This window comes from Pseudophryne corroboree, chromosome 8 (genome assembly GCF_028390025.1).
Source record: "Pseudophryne corroboree isolate aPseCor3 chromosome 8, aPseCor3.hap2, whole genome shotgun sequence".
NCBI lineage: Eukaryota > Metazoa > Chordata > Amphibia > Anura > Myobatrachidae > Pseudophryne > Pseudophryne corroboree.
Genome location: NC_086451.1, coordinates 253959156 through 253977158, shown reverse-complemented (window position 1 = coordinate 253977158; position 18003 = coordinate 253959156). Strand labels below are relative to the sequence as shown.

The 18003-nt window shown below is 42.8% G+C and overlaps 1 protein-coding gene across 1 annotated transcript in view; it reads right to left on the bottom strand.

The window, feature by feature from the left end:
- Positions 1–303: 303 nt before the first annotated feature.
- The window catches only part of ABCB7 (ATP binding cassette subfamily B member 7), a 432229-nt gene continuing 414529 nt past the window's right edge, over positions 304–18003 (bottom strand). The window contains exons 15-16 of the mRNA XM_063937177.1: positions 10987–11094; positions 304–5106 (exon numbers count right to left, since the gene is read on the bottom strand). Coding sequence (XP_063793247.1) covers positions 4888–5106; positions 10987–11094 — 327 coding nt within the window. The 3' untranslated portion in view covers positions 304–4887. The remainder of the gene's footprint in view (positions 5107–10986; positions 11095–18003) is intronic.

Sequence of the window (18003 nt, the reverse complement as noted above, 5' to 3'; positions counted from 1 at the left end):
TAGTGCCAATGATTTGTCTATATATATTTCCTTACTAATTTACATTTATGGTTTGTTAAAATTATTTTTACTAAAACAATTCACAATTAATATTTTTATATTTATCCAAAATTATTTTTAGTGCCCAAAAAGGAAAACATTTTTAATGAGATTAGTTACAAAACACCTTTTAATTAAAGACAAATTTCAGGTTGAATAATCAACAGTTCTGCAAGCTGCAATTCAGCTGCATAAAGCAGGATGTCAAACTGCGTATGATTGTAAAATGTAATTACCTTGTTTACCCAAATGCAAAACAACAAGTATTATTCAAAGGCATTTATTCAAGAACAATTCTATGTACACTTTTATACATACATTAGAAGTTTTGTTAAAAACGCCTAGTCGTATCTAAATTATCAAGTTTTAGCAGCATTAAAAGCAAAAACACAAAAACCTCCAAAACAATTCCATATCCTACCTGTACATCATATATTATTTGCTTTTTAAAATAAAGTGTTGAATAACTTAAACTAGATACCCCTCAAAAACAGATAAAGATATTAAATAATTGAGGTAATTTAATTTACAAATTGTACCCGGTGGAAATGGAGGCAGAACACCGCTCGTGGCTCAGTGTCTATAAAATAATTTTAAAATACAGTCTGATAAAACAATATATGCATACGACAAGATTCAGAACACTTTCTCTGTACGCCGTTACTTTCCATAATTCCTTTTGAAATACTTCACTGTAGCTTAGCCAAAAAGAGGGTTCTGTATCAGGAACACCAAGATTCCAATTCACAAATGTGATGAATGTGTGCATTGTCACGTGCTGCAAATCATCAGAAAATAAAAAAGCATTTTTTTTTCTTACATCTTGGCATTGATGAACTATAACAAGGCTTTCCACATCATGTTCTTCTTAGGAGACACCCATAAGAACACAGGGCATTAACTTGGGTATAGAACTGGACATATATTACCCATGGAAGACAGCTTTAACGATGGTTACACTGTTCCTGATCCTTTGTGTTTATTAATAATTCAGTTTACTTTTGATAAACCACTGCACACTCCAAGTGCTAAATATTCTACACTCTGAATACTTAAAAAAAAAAAAAGAAAAAAAAGAAAGAAAAAAAAGTGACAGCTGTAGTTTTTGTCGATGTTTAATGTTTTATCGCCATCAAAGGGGGTAATTCCAAGTTGATCGCAGCAGGACATTTTTTAGCAGTTGGGCAAAACCATGTGCACTGCAGGGGGGGCAGATATAACATTTGCAGAGAGAGTTAGATTTGGGTGGGTTATTTTTTTTCTGTGCAGGGTAATACTGGCTGCTTTATTTTTACACTGCAAATTAGATTGCAGATTGAACACACCACACCCAAATCTAACTCTCTCTGCACATGTTATATCTGCCCCCCCTGCAGTGCACATGGTTTTGCCCAGTTGCTAACAGAATTCCTGCTGCGATCAACTTGGAATTACCCCCAATGTCTTTCTTGTCATGGTAGTGTTTCCACTATGCAATGGTGGCTTTCCAATGGCAGCTGCCATCAAACTGTGTGTGTAAGTGATGGCCATTCATTATTAAAATAGTTGAATCCAACTGTTTAACTTCAAGGATGGCCATGGATTACTACTGCGCTAACTTGAGGTTCTGCGCATGCATGAACCATTGCAACATTTCAATCATCAACATTCTTTTGAAGTGATGGTTAGTTAACATCATATCGAAAGTTTCAGTGGCGGAAGGCTGCTTCCGATGTCTATCTCTAAGCTGTAGCACAGATTGTTAGGGTGTGGTAGGTTATTGTTAGATGTTTATAGTAGTGCAGTGTGTTAGAATAACATCAATATTATTGGAGTCTTTGAATGAAACACAATCAAAGATGAATAATTAAAGATGCCACCATTAGGGAGATTACCTATTCTAATTAGAACAAATGTAAACATAGTATTTTATAACGATTAGCTAGAATGGGACCATTGGCTACTTTATTAAGTATTATGCAACGAGATTTCTCTAAACACAGAAACACAGCAAAAAGGGAATCTGGCTTAAATGATGCTAAAACACACAAATCTATAGAATGCGTTATAGGTTATCCCCACACATAAGAGGGCAGCTAAGTACAAAGCAGTATGTCAGGGGTGTGTTTATACTTATTAGAAGCTTGGTGCAATAACCAGAAGCGGTCACAGCAGAGAAAATATTACAAGCCTCCATCTATATCCAGACTGGAATAGTGGGAAGCAGATCCATTTTGTGCTCATTCATTTGGCCACAAAGGGAGAGATGTTCTAAGCAGTGAAAAGAGTGGACAAGTGAGCCAGTGGAGAAGTTGCCCACTATAACATTATACAGAGAAGATGATTGGTTGCCATTGGCAACTTCTCCACTGGCTCACTTCCCCACTCTTTTCACTGCTTAGTACAGCTCCCTCTAAATCTTGCTTTAAAGTCCACCATGAGAAGTGTCTGCCTTCTCCACATCTGAAGCAATGGATAGGAGCTTTTCATATATATTTTCTTTTGAAAAGACTGAAATGCTTACATAGTAGTACACCATACAAGAAGAAAACAGGATCATTTATCTAGAAAAAAATAAATCAAAGTGTAGATAGAAACAAACATGCCACATAGACAGGACTCATCAGTCTCTTCCTTAGGCCATTTGCCAACATAAGCACATAGGGGTTGGAGTCCCATGCATTAGGAGACAAGCAAATCAAGAAAATGAAGAATGGATGAAGACGAGAGAGATGTCAGCAGGTCAGCTGGGAAATAAGGATTCAGGACTTGGATTAAGATGGAGATCACATTATAAGTTCATTGACGTATGTTACATGACTTAAAATGATTAAGGTCATTTTCTGTCTCTGAGCGGTTTGGATCACAGCAATATAGAAAGAAAAGAATGAAGAAGATTCAGACGTGAAAATGCAGAGCTATCTGTCTAAAGGGCCCTTACACACCCCAGTTGTATAAACCCTGTTATCCTAATAACAACAGGATTTTACAGGTCAGAAATACTTTATACATAGGTGTAAGTACAGATGTTATTATGACAATATATATATATATATATATATAAAACTGGGTTTGTCTGTATAGTGGTCTATTGATTTTTGCAGCATAAAAGCATAGCAGGTTCATAATAAAGAGGAAAAATAAACATAGCCCTTGGTAAGTGCCATGCAAATGCTGCTCAATAAGAGCCAAATTCTGTGCTCCAGCAATACATATTACACCGCATGAAGTGTTTATTAAGATGATTATGTATATTAAGAGAACTACTGTAATCAGAACGAAGCTTAGAAGCTTGTCTAATGCAGCATCTGGTGTCACCAAACCCATGTCTCCAGATAGTGCTGACCAGCGTTTCCTGCTGTTACCGTTTAGCTCTTTGCTACAGCTTCCTCCAAACTTTCCAGGCACACGTTATCAAACAATAAGCTAGATTTGCGAAAGCAAGATGAGCTTAATGTTGCATTATTACAGAATTTCTGGGAGCACCACCAATCAGGTGCAATCCTAATATACCTTTCAAAAGACAGGCCATCATATTGGTTTATGTCATTATTCTGATGACACCACTTGTTTGCATAACACATTACCAAACAACCAGTGTGACAGGATGCTCTGTGCCATAGTTAATGTTTAAATACATGGATTGGCTTCATATTGGCATAGCCTATCACTCTAGACATACCTGCACCTGTACCTAAACCTGTAGGATTAGGCTAACATTCTCAGACTCAGTTTGGTTACTGGTTCTTCTAGCCCCCGCCCCCCACTACATCGCTCTCATGTCTGTATAACCATATCTGAAGAATGGGATCCGGTCTGAAGATCGACAGTATCTAGGTCGACAATGTTTAGGTCGACCACTATAGGTCAACAGTCACTAGGTCGACAGGGTTTCTAGGTCGACATGTGCTAGGTCGACAGGTCTAAAGGTCGACATGAGTTTTTCAATTTTTTTTTCTTTTTTTGAATTTTTTCATACTTAACGATCCACGTGGACTACGATTGGAACGGTAAAGTGTGCCGAGCAAAGCGGTAGCGGAGCGAAGGCACCATGCTCGAAGCATGGCGAGCGAAGCGAGCCATGCGAGGGGACGCGGTGCACTAATTTGGGATCCCGGTCACTCTACGAAGAAGACGACACCAAAAAACCCACAAAAAACTCATGTCGACCTTTAGACCTGTCGACCTAGAAACCCTGTCGACCTTCCATCCATGTCGACCTAGTGACTGTCGACCTATAGTGGTCGACCTAGATACTGTCGATTTGATGAACCACACCCCTGAAGAATACCTACTACAGGTACGTTAGCCCTAGTCAAATACTATTAAAATGCTGTTATAAATGCTATATTTTGGCCAGACTTACAAGAAATACTGTGTTTTTTAGAATGATACACTTACTGAAACACAAAATCCAACACTGACTTACTGCAAGAAGCCCCAAATATGCACGATTTACAATCTAGATACAGATAGATTAGGTTATATATAAAAAAATGTTCAGTAGTTATAATGTAGTTTATGAAAGATACAAAAGTCATTATTGGTAACCCATTTACATCATATAAGGCTAGTTGCTGTACAGTAGCAGACATTTATCGAACACACTGAACTAGTGGACCACTTGTTGGACACAGGAATGAGATGACCTTTGCCCCTTGCTATGGCTGAAGGGAAACTTTGGTAGAAGTGGATTTAAATAACTTGGACAAAGACAGCTTAGAAGGGTGAAATGAGGAAATCAATATATGGAACAGGAGCCTAGTAATCAATTAATATGGGGAAAAGAAAAATCAGAGTTTACAAAGTTGATATCTTGAGATCCCTGGTGCCACAACCCTTTTAGGTCCAGGCAGATGGGATATGTGCTCAGCAGGAGCAGTTGCCACATCCCTTAACACTGTTGATGATCTCCTCTTGTAGTTTCTTTCTTTCCTCCTCTTTAGAGATTTGTTGGCTGCTCTTGTCTGTCTTGTGGTCGCGGTTATTGTTTAGGACCCTGTTACTCTGAGTGTGCCACAGTTCTGAGTACAGGCTTCCAGGATTGGCCAGGAGTCCGAAATGTGTCCCCCTCTCAGCTACTTTACCCTGCCACAAAGTGCACAGACAAGACAGTCAGAAAATGAGTTCATTTTGCATCAGTTACAAGTTATATATTTTGGTAACTTGGGTGCTAATAAAAATATTGATTAAACAATAATAATAATAATAATAATAATAATAATAATAATAATAAAAAAAGAATCTATAGCTAGTGTATTTATTTGCCAAAAGCCAGCATTAGAAGAACGTGTTTATATTATCCATAGTAAGGGCAAACCTTTAGTTTGAATTCTTTAACACAATGGGGGGTCATTCTGACCCGATCGCATGCTGCAGTTTTTCGCAGCGTAGCAATCGGGTCAGAACTGCGCATGCGCCAGTGCCACAGTGCTGTGCTACGATCGCCTCTGCCTGATTGACAGGCAGCGGCGGTCGATAGGTGGGAGGGGGCGAATTGGCGGCATTTGGCCGCCGTTTCGTAGGCGCAGAGTGGCCAACGCAGGCGTGGCCGGTCCGTGCGGGTAGTGGCCCGCAGCGGCTGCGTGACGTCACACGCAGCCGCTGTGGGCCGGGAGTGACGAGTAGCTCCCGGCCAACACGCTAAAGCTGCGCTGGTCGGGAGCTACTCTTCAAATCCAAAGGCATTGCCGCTGTGCGATGCCTTTGCACTTCTGCGGGGAGGGGCCGGCACTAATATGCAGGGCGGACTAGCCATGTGCTGGGCGCCCCCCCGCATGTCTGAGTTCATGATCGTAGCTGTGCTAAATTTAGCACAGCTATGATCAACACGGAATGACCCCCAATGTTCCTTACAATACAGAAGTTTAAATTAAAAATAAATAATAAATAATAATTTATATACAAATAACGAGTACACAAACATTTACAACCTACTGCCCCACACCATAAAAAGACACACAGATGTGTCCTCATACACCAAGCCTCAATACGCCATGTGGCACAAGTGAGAGCGCCGAGAGGTGTAGCGTAGTCACCTGTTCTTTAAACGTACATCTAATTCGCACCACAGGGGCAGCAATACACTGTATCAGAGACCCTGGGCTGTGACTATAGCCGCACAGGCATTAGTTTTAAATATGAACAAAGTTACAGATGAAGCACAAATTAACTTGCTGTGAAAAAAGCTACAGCCACTGCATCGCAGCACTTCATATACATGGTTCTGTCACACTGCATTGCAAGTAAGGATACAAATCAATGTTTCAAATTTTAATTTGTCATCAGGATATACAAAAATACACACAATACATACCTTATATATAGCTTGATTTGTATCCTGCGTTCCAGCATCCATTATTCAGAGTTCCACCTGACACATTGTTTACTATATATATACATACACACACACACACACACACACACACACATATACCTATACATACATATATATATATATATATATATATACACACATATATGTGTGTGTGTGTGTGTGTGTATATATGTATCGAAAGACCCTTTTCTCACGTACTGGAAGCATATTTCAATAGGAATTGAACCTTTGCAATTAACACACTACACTATTAGCACCTACTTGTGTAGTGTGTTTAGGTCTAATAGATTATGATGATTGGATAATGATATCTTCCCGCCATCTTGACTAGCCAGCCTAAAAGTTAGCTCAGTACTTTGGCTTAGTGAAGACTTTCTTGCTGCTGCTGATTTTATAGCACCTTGCAAAAATAATAGGTGGTCCTGTTGTGAGACTCCTGAGAAGCATCCGGTTGCCAGCCTCCTGGCTTGATCTTACAAGCCACTACATGCACTAATTAGAAAGCAAATTATAGATGGTGAATCCATGAATCTACACTAACTGCAAAATACACATTTTCTATGATTCAACTATGTCATTCTTAGGCTAATGTGGTTACATATACCCATCACATATCCCTTAGTTTATTTGCCAATAGCTAGTTGCATATCTTGACATGGATGCAAACAATGTACTTCTGACATAAGATATGTGTATACATAACCTTCTTTCATTTTTCATCCTCTTGTTATGTGAAATCCCAAGTCCAGGCTATGTCATTTATAGTGTTACAAATTCAAATATTCCCGAAAACACTAACGATAAACATCAAGACCCTGGTGACATATAAGAGGTGTACAGGTGGAAACAATGTGCTGCTTTCCACTATTTTTAAATAGACTCATCCCTGCCTTATATGAAATTAAAGGAACAGTGGGATTTTTCTGCCTGTTCTTTCTATTCAATGACGGCATGTGTTTGAGTGTCCGACCATGCGGTCTTCCTATGGGCTGAATGTGAAAGCCATGTCAGCAGGGAGCAATGTATAACAGCAGGGTTGCAAAGCTAAAACAGGCTACACTAAGCACACATCTCACAGTGTGGGAGTGTGATATAATGCTTCTGCAGACTAATGCACCTGCATTATAGTGGCTAGCACACATCCAGGCTCAGTGGATCGCTGTTGGACTATAACAGATCACCCATCACTGCAACGCAAGGCTTCCCAGCTTCTGCCTCAATGCAACAGCACTTGTAGGTCTCAGAGGATCACAGGAGTGAACACATCAGGAAAGCTGGCTAATTCATTCATACACAATCAGCTGGCTAAACTGCAATATTAGCTGGAGGAAGTCTGAATTATTTCTTTATTATAAGAAGTAACTGGTGACATATTACCAAACTGTAAATATTAATGTACCCAACAGAAATTCCAATTAATAGAACCAAGTTCTATGACTAGCATCAGCCATAAATTAGAATGATGCTGACAGTTACTATGCTACAAAAGGAATTGCTTTTATAATAAACTGCACATTTTACTAATACCATCCATGAGCAATCATTTCAGCAGATCACTATTGTTAGAGATGACAATTCAAGATATATGGGGGGTATTTAATTGTTTGAAAAGTCAGTTGGGAGTCTGTTTTTCTCCATCTAATAGACAGGAAAAAACAGACATCCAAACAATTTTCAAACAATTGAATTCCACCCATTGAATCTATTCTGCTCTTTGCTTTATAGCCCAGACTATGGCAGCAGACGTGGGATTGTACGGCATGTCATCTGCTTCCAACTTGGAATGGCCAGTTTTAGGCATCCGATGTGCATAGCCAGCATGAGTAGTAGTGTGTGAGCCAGACACGAGGAGCACAACATTTTCTCTCTCTTGATGGTCGTACACACAGATGTGGTCACTGGGTAACAAATTTTGGTGTCTTAGTGGTCCAACACAATTCTGCCATGTTTCAATGTTATAGGTTGCATTTTTAAATAAAACAACTTATATTACAGTATAGGCATAGTGGTGATCAGGGTGAATATTTACATAGTCTGCAGTACTCAATCATTTTAATAGGGATGGGATTGAAATGCCAGCTGACGGGATGCCAATACAGCTGCATCCCAATGATAAGAATCCTGACAGGGGAATGTAAGTATACTTACCTTCCCCCACTGGCCCACTAATCCTAACCTTCCCCCTCCCTGCAGCCTAAACCTAACCCTCCCCGGCGGGTGCCTGAACCTAAACCCTTCCGCAGCCTAAACCTAACCCCCCCTTCCCACAGCCTAAACCTAACACCCCCCACCCCCGGTATCCCATCCGGCAGGATTGTGACCGGTTCCCATTTGAAAGCTGGGAATTTGCATTTGTGTATTTTTTTCTCAAATGTGCATCTGAGTCGGTATACGAAATGCTACGATGTAGCGGCTGTTACTTTTTCACAACAACTTCAGCTGTTTATTATTATTTTATTTATTTATTACCAGTTATTTATATAGCGCACACATATTCCGCAGCGCTTTACAGAGAATATTTTGGCCATTCACATCAGTCCCTGCCCCAGTGGAGCTTACAATCTATATTCCCTACCACATGTACACACACACATTCACGTTAGGGTTAATTTTGTAGGGAGCCAATTAACCTACCAGTATATTTTTGGATTGTGGGAGGAAACCGGAGTACCCGGAGGAAACCCACGCAAGTACGGGGAGAATATACAAACTCCACACAGTTAGGGCCATGGTGGGAATCGAACCCATGACCTCAGTGCTGTGAGGCAGTAATGCTAACCATTACACCATCCGTACTGCTGTGCTTCCTATACAGATATACAAGTGTCACATATCAATGAATCAGCGCAATTTTTTTTTTTTTGTCATATTGCGATTAAAATGCACATTCAAGAGAGAAAGACACAAAAAGATGCTACAATGCTATTTGTGGCAAACACTCGCACAAGGCGACTTGCGCTGCATATTGAGGCTAGCAGTATCAGGACACATCTGTAGTTTAATACAGTCACCAAAAACAGTGATTGGGCTGCAAGGTGCATGTACACGGCTTGTATATTCCTAGACTGGTGCTAACATTATAGACTCTCGTCTGCCACAGACAACTGCACCTCTAGTACCAATTGTTGTGGTGTGAAAACACAAATAGTACATTTTAAAAGTGATCAGAATTATCTATTTTTATTGGAAAAGACATAAGCTAAAAAATAACCTAAATATATCCATCTTGGAACCACTGAACACAGCCATTATGTATTTAAGATGGCTTCTCTTTATTAATTTAATTTAAATGCATTAAAAAAATATATTATGTACTAGAAAGTAAATATACAGTATATTATACTATAGACATTTGTCAACAGCTTATCTCAGAGTCTTCCAGTTAATTTTACAATAAAGTTGTTAAAAGTAATTTCCTATATTAAGGGGGTCATTCAGTATAGATTGCAGATTCTGCTAAAAAACAGAATCTGCAATCCTTTCTATCGCATGCTGGGGCCACCCATCATTCAGATTGGCCAGCCCAGTGGCAGCAAGCGCAATTTAATTGCTGTCACAGCAACTGTGGATGACCCCTGCAGCCACAGCTAGGCTGCGTATGCAAGAGGTCCGCCACCATTTTTTAGATCGGAGCAGCTACATGTGATGTCACGCCGCCACCCTGCCACCGTTTTCGAAGTTCCACCCCCGCTACGGTCCATCGCTGCCCCCTGCCTGCCCCTTGAACGCCTCTGCCTGCAATCAGGCAGAGGCGTTCAAACCCACTGCGAGCCGAACGCATTCGGGGGCCGCGCATGCGCAAGATGGTACCTGCACATGCGTACTGGCCCTGCGACGGATATTCATTTTATTAAGACATTTTATCCCATTACACAGTAATGAATGTAAGTATGTAACTAACCCTTTCATTATTTACCCAATTGCTTACACATGGCTAGATTATCTTATTGTTGCAATAAATGACTAGTCCTTAACCACATCAGGGTTAAAAAGTATAAGGAGCCATTTGTCTATCTAGAAAGCCACACCGTTGCTCATAATAATACAGAGAACTGCGAGCCAGTACATCTGTTTCATACAAGATTTTGCTACCAGAAAGGCAAAATGGCCACTAAACAGACTGGAAGTGGGAAGAGACATCTGCACGCCAATTAACCCTATTGCTACTGGAGGGGTTAAATACATTTATGAACTTGGTGGGAACAAAATACTGTACTGTAGAGACTGTCGCAGAATAATCACTACACATATCCTATTCTGTTTAGTGATACGTCATTTTATGGTGCAAGGGATCAGTCTATTTGCTAATCAGTGTTATAACTGGCATTAACACATGTTCTATTGTCTATATTTTTGTTCAAACAAAGGTATTTAGGATTGAACCGCGTAATCCTCTAGAGATGGCGAAATCTGATGGTCAGTCAGCTAATTGGGCTACCTATGTTTCTGGTGGCTAGTTCTACTGGGGCAGCAATAGATGAAATGTGCGTTTTGTCAATGTACACCCCAAAGGGCTATTTGTTAATTGTGCAAAGTTTATAAAAAAATAAAAAAAAAGCTGAAGCTCCTTTCAAAAACTTAAATACATCCATTTAAGAAAAGCAAAACATATTCCATAATAATAACCTTACCTTATCTAGTACAATAATCTCATCTGCATCAACTATGGTGGACAGCCTGTGAGCGATGAACACGGAGGTCCTGTGCTGCACTATATTACGCATTGAGCTGAGAATATTCTGCAGGATAAAGAATTAGAAAACAGTGATGGCAAGCTCATATATGGTGGCAGTTTACTAGGGAACAGAAAAAAAAGCGCTCAATGTCCTGCAAGAAGCCCAATTAGTAATAAATAAATAAATAATGCCTGGAAAACAATATTCTTTGCCATTAATTCCTTGGAAAAGTAAGGTGGTCAATAATACCCCTTTCACACAGCCCAAAATTTCCCGGGTTATTGCACATGAACGCGCACCAACTCAGGAAATTTCTCAGTGTGAAAGGGTACAGGGTCAAAATTCCAGGATTCCTGCCCCGGCATTTCAACCCTGCAATCGACCAGGGTTGGTCCCGGGATCCTCCTGGTAACCTGGTCTGTGTGAACGGGAGCCGGGTCAATGCGCCCCGGCTCCCGTTCACTCTCTATGTAGCAGGCAGCGCTTGGAGATCATGTGATCTCTTGCGCCGCCCCCGCCGCGTCACCGCTGACGTCAGCAACCCGGCAATATGCCGGGCTGACTGCGGTATGCAAGGGGTCTTACCCGGGAATGTCCCTGCATGATCCAGGGACCGTATTCCCGGGTAAGACCCCTGCATTTCTGGTGTGAAAGGGGTATAAGAGTCAAGTGGACTGTCACTGACACAGCCATATGCAGATTACTAATGTATAATGGAGGAAGCAGACACAAATACACTTCCTTACAGACAGTAACGAGCAACTAGTAATGAAAAAAACAAAACTTGGTGTTGGTAGCAAGAGCAGATGGCGTAGTCGTCACACAATTCAGATTGAACATCCTTTATGTTAATTAAAGCTTAAACACTATTCAGGAAGTTAAGAGTTAATTGCATGTCTAAGGCATCTTCTTTTAATATTCCTTTGAGAAATAAAATGAATCAAAAGGTTCTGTCAAATTTATCAGATTAAAGAGTGATGACTGACAGCTAGAAGGAAAGGCACAGTAAGAAATATATATCATGTATTGCATTTTTTTTACAACCTTTGGTGTCACTACAGTAACCAGATGTTTTATGATGTTTTAAATCCAATTTATTTTGTGTTAAGAAGGAAGTCAACCAACAGCTATTGATGGAACATATAGGACTCTATATTGCCTGTTTATTTAGAGACGGGAGCAATAACCTTGAAGCACCATTTTCAGGCTCCTTCTCTATAGAATATCACATATCAATATGTAGCAGAGTAGGTGCGTGCAGAAAATGTAGTAAAGATGTGTCCACATACATCTAGCCTCCTTGCATGTTAAACAGCCCTTCTATTCACATCATGCTGTGGCGTAGTGTGACTTGGTATCATTGATCGTCTTTTTGTGCGACCTTTTCCATTAAAACGCAGCTTGTTCACAAAACGAACATAGATCTGTCCTCATACACCTTGCCTCAATACGCCATGCAGGCAGACACTTGGCATGTGTGAGCTAATAGGTCCCGCGCAACTCAATGGGATGCACAAGCCGATTAATATGATATGCGGCATGCCTATATTCTGTGTGCGACCGTGACCGTGGATGTATCTGCATACAAAATGCTCCGTTACATGTCGGATGCCGATACAGATCTCCCGCTGCATGGCGTATTGAAGCAAGATGTATGAGGACACATCTGTAGGTGCATGTAGAACATGTAGTAGAGCAGGTGCGTGTAGAACATGTAGTAGAGCAGGTGCGTGTAGAACATGTAGAGCAGGTGCATGTATAATATGCAGTAGAGAAGGTGCATGTAGATTATGTAGTAGAGAAGGTGCGTATAGAACATGTAGTAGAGCAGGTGCGTATAGAACATGTAGTAGAGCAGGTGCGTGTAGAACATGTAGTAGAGCAGGTGCGTGTAGAACATGTAGTAGCGCAGGTGCGTGTAGAACATGTAGTAGAGCAGTAGAACATGTAGTAGAGCAGGTCCGTGTAGAACATGTAGTAGAGCAGGTCCGTGTAGAACATGTAGTAGAGCAGGTCCGTGTAGAACATGTAGTAGAGCAGGTCCGTGTAGAACATGTAGTAGAGCAGGTGCGTGTATAATATGCAGTAGAGCAGGTGCGTGTATAATATGCAGTAGAGCAGGTGCATGTAGATTATGTAGTAGAGCATATGCTTGGATATGTAGTAGAGCAGGTGCTTGGATATGTAGTAGAGCAGGTGCGTGTATAGTATGTAGTAGAGAAGGTGCGTGTATAGTATGTAGTAGAGCAGGTGCGTGTATAGTATGTAGTAGAGAAGGTGCGTGTATAGTATGTAGTAGAGAAGGTGCGTGTATAGTATGTAGTAGAGCAGGTGCGTGTATAGTATGTAGTAGAGCAGGTGCGTGTATAGTATGTAGTAGAGCAGGTGCGTGTATAGTATGTAGTAGAGCAGGTGCGTGTATAGTATGTAGTAGAGCAGGTGCGTAAAGAACATGTAGTAGAGCAGGTGCGTAAAGAACATGTAGTAGAGCAGGTGCGTAAAGAACATGTAGTAGAGCAGGTGCGTATAGAACATGTAGTAAATAAGATTTTAAACCTACCGGTAAATCTTTTTCTCCTAGTCCGTAGAGGATGCTGGGGACTCCGTAAGGACCATGGGGTATAGACGGGCTCCGCAGGAGACATGGGCACTACAAAGAACTTTAGAATGGGCGTGCACTGGCTCCTCCCTCTATGCCCCTCCTCCAGACATCAGTTAGAGAACTGTGCCCAGAGGAGACGGACAGTATGAGGAAAGGATTTTGTTAATCCAAGAGCAAGATTTATACCAGCCCACACCATCCACACCGTTTAACATGGAATATACTCAACCAGCTAACAGTATGCAACAAAACAGTATCAGGCAAAGGCTGATTACAACTGTTACATAACCCTCATGTAAGCAATAACTATATACAAGCCTTGCAGAAAATAGTCCGCACTGGGACGGGCACCCAGCATCCTCTACGGACTAGGAGAAAAAGACTTACCGGTAGGTTTAAAATCTTATTTTCTCTTACGTCCTAGAGGATGCTGGGGACTCCGTAAGGACCATGGGGTTTATACCAAAGCTCCAGACCGGGCGGGAGAGTGCGGACGACTCTGCAGCACCGACTGAGCAAACGCAAGGCCCTCATCAGCCAGGGTATCAAACTTATAGAACTTTGCAAAAGTGTTTGAACCCGACCAGGTAGCTGCTCGGCAAAGCTGTAAAGCCGAGACGCCTCGGGCAGCCGCCCAAGAAGAGCCCACCTTCCTAGTGGAATGGGCCTTTACCAAATTTGGAAATGGCAATCCTGCCGTAGAATGAGCCTGCTGAATTGTGTTATAGATCCAGCGAGCAATAGTCTGCTTCGAAGCAGGAGCGCCAACTTTGTTGGCCGCATACAGGACAAACAGTGCCTCTGTTTTCCTAACCCGAGCCGTCCTGGCTACATAGATTTTTAAGGCCCTGACTACATCCAGGGACTTGGAGTCCTCCAAGTCATCCGTAGCCACAGGCACCACAATAGGTTGGTTCATATGAAACGATGAAACCACCTTGGGCAAAAATTGAGGACGAGTCCTCAACTCCGCTCTATCCATACGGAAAATCAGATAAGTGCTCTTGTGAGACAAGGCCGCCAATTCGGACACCCGCCTCGCAGATGCCAAGGCCAACAATATGACAACCTTCCAAGTGAGAAACTTTAATTCAACCGTCTGAAGCGGTTCAAACCAGTGAGAGTTTAGGAACCGTAATACCACGTTAAGGTCCCATGGTGCCACTGGGGGCACAAAAGAAGGCTGGATGTGCAGCACTCCCTTTACAAAAGTCTGGACTTCTGGAAGAGAAGCCAATTCCTTCTGAAAGAATATAGATAAGGCCGAAATCTGTACCTTAATGGAGCCTAACTTCAGGACCATATCCACTCCTATCTGTAGAAAGTGGAGAAAACGGCCCACATGGAAATCCTCCGTAGGCGCATGGTTGGCTTCACACCAAGAAACATATTTCCTCCAGATACGGTGATAATGTTTTGCCGTCACCTCCTTACTAGCCTTTATCAGCGTAGGGATGACTTCTTCCGGAATACCTTTCCCAGCTAGGATTCGGTGTTCAACCGCCATGCCGTCAAACGTAACCGTGGTAAGTCTTGGAACACAAAGGGCCCCTGCTGTAACAGGTCCTCCCTGAGAGGAAGAGGCCACCGATCTTCTGTGAGCATTTCCTGAAGATCTGAGTACCATGACCTTCGAGGCCAATCTGGAACAATGAGTATCGTCCGCACTCTTTTTCGTCTTATGATTCTCAATATTTTTGAGATGAGAGGAAGAGGAGGGAACACATAGACCGACTGAATCACCCATGGTGTCACCAGAGCATCCACCGCTACTGCCTGAGGGTCCCTTGACCTGGCACAATACCTCCGAAGCTTCTTGTTGAGGCGTGACGCCATCATGTCTATTTGAGGAATTCCCCAAAGACTTGTTATCTCTGCAAAAACTTCTTGATGAAGTCCCCACTCTCCTGGATGGAGATCGTGCCTGCTGAGGAAGTCTGCTTCCCAGTTGTCCACTCCTGGAATGAAGACTGCTGACAGAGCGCTTACGTGATTTTCCGCCCAGCGAAGAATCCTGGTTGCTTCCGCCATTGCCACTCTGCTCCTTGTCCCGCCTTGGCGGTTTACATGAGCCACTGCTGTGACGTTGTCTGATTGAACCTGAACCGGTAGGTCGCGAAGAAGATTCTCCGCTTGTCATAGGCCATTGTATATGGCCCTCATTTCCAGTACGTTGATGTGCAGACAAGCCTCCTGGCTTGACCATAGTCCCTGAAATTTTCTTGCTTGTGTGACTACTCCCCATCCTCGGAGGCTCGCGTCCGTGGTCATCAGAACCCAGTCTTGAATGCCGAACCTGCGACCCTCTAGAAGGTGAGCACTCTGCAGCCACCACAGGAGAGACACTCTGGCCCTGGGGGACAGGCTTATCTTCTGATGTATTTGTAGATGGGACCCGGACCACTTGTCCAGAAGGTCCCACTGAAATGTCCTCGAATGAAACCTGCCGAAAGGGGTGGCCTCGTAGGCTGCCACCATTTTCCCCAGAACTCGAGTGCATTGATGAACAGACACTCTTTTTTGGTTTTAGCAGGTCTTTGACCATGTTCTGGAGGTCCTGGGCTTTTTCCATTGGGAGAAAAACCCTCTTCCGTTCCGTGTCCAGAATCATGCCTAGGAATGATAGTCGAGTCGTTGGAATCAACTGTGACTTTGGCAGATTTTGAATCCAACCGTGCTGTTGTAGCACTCTCAGGGAGAGTGATACGCTCTTCAGCAATTGTTCTCTCGATCTCGCTTTTATCAGGAGATCATCCAAGTACGGGAAAATTGTGACTCCCTGCCTGCGCAGGAGCACCATCATCTCCGCAATCACCTTGGTGAAAATTCTCGGGGCCGTGGAAAGCCCAAACGGCAACGTCTGAAACTGGTAATGACAGTCCAGTACAGTGAATCTCAGGTATTCCTGATGAAGAGGATATATGGGGACATGAAGGTATGCATCCTTTATGTCTAGTGACACCATAAAATTCCCCCCTTCCAGACTGGAGATCACTGCCCGGGGCGATTCCATCTTGAATTTGAACTTTTTCAAGTACAGGTTTAGGGATTTTAGATTTAAAATGGGTCTGACCGAGCCATCCGGCTTCGGGACCACGAACAGGGTCGAATAGTACCCTTTTCCCTGTTGGACTAGGGGAACCTTGATAATCACCTGCTGTTGACACACCTATTGAATCGCAGCTAACACTACTGCCCTCTCTGGGGGAGAAGCTGGCAAGGCCGACTTGAAAAATCGGCGAGGGGGCACCTCTTCGAATTCCAGTTTGTAGCCTTGGGATACAATTTCCATCGCTCAAGTATCCATGTCTGACTGAATCCAGACCTGGCTGAAGAGTCGAAGACGTGCGCCCACCGGCGCGGACTCCCCCAGTGGAGCCCCAGCGTCATGCGGTGGATTTAGTAGAAGCCGGGGAGGACTTCTGTTCCTGGGAACTAGCCGAAGCAGGCGTTCTTTTCCCTCTACCCTTACCTCTGGTGAGGAAGGATGAGCCCCGACCTCTTCTGGACTTGTGCGACCGAAAGGACTGCATCTGATATTGCGGAGTTTTCTTTTGCTGCGGGGGAACAAAAGGCAAAAAGGTAGATTTATCCGCGGTAGCTGTTGAAACCAGGTCCGCAAGACCTTCCCCGAATAAAACTTCACCCGTGTAAGGTAAAACCTCCATATGCTTCTTTGAGTCGGCATCACCCGTCCATTGGCGGGTCCACAGGGCACGCCTAGCAGAAATCGCCATGGCGTTGGCTCTCGAACCTAGCAGCCCAACGTCTCTTTGAGCATCTCTAATATATAAGACTGCGTCTTTAATATGACCTAAAGTCAATAAGATGGTATCCCTATCTAGGGTATCAAAGTCAGCTGACAAGGTATCTGTCCAAGCTGCAACTGCGCTACATACCCATGCCGATGCTACTGCCGGTCTGAATAAAGCACCCGTATTCGTATAAATAGATTTTAAGGTAGTTTCCTGTCTGCGATCAGCAGGATCCTTGAGGGCTGCCGTGTCAGGAGACTGTAGCGCCACCTTCTTGGACAAGCGCGTTAAAGCCTTGTCTACCCTGGGCGAGGATTCCCACCGTACCCTGTCCTGTGCAGGGAAAGGATACGCCACAAGAATCCTCTTGGGAATCTGCAGTTTTTTGTCTGGAGTCTCCCAAGCTTTTTCAAATAACTCGTTCAGCTCATGAGATGGGAGAAAGGTTACCAAGGTTTCTTTTCCTTATACATACGCACCCTCGTGTCAGGGACAGAGGGGTCATCTGTGATATGCAAAACATCTTTTATTGCAATGATCATATAATGAATACTTTTGGCCACCCTTGGGTGTAACCTTGCATCATCGTAGTCGACACTGGAGTCAGAATCCGTG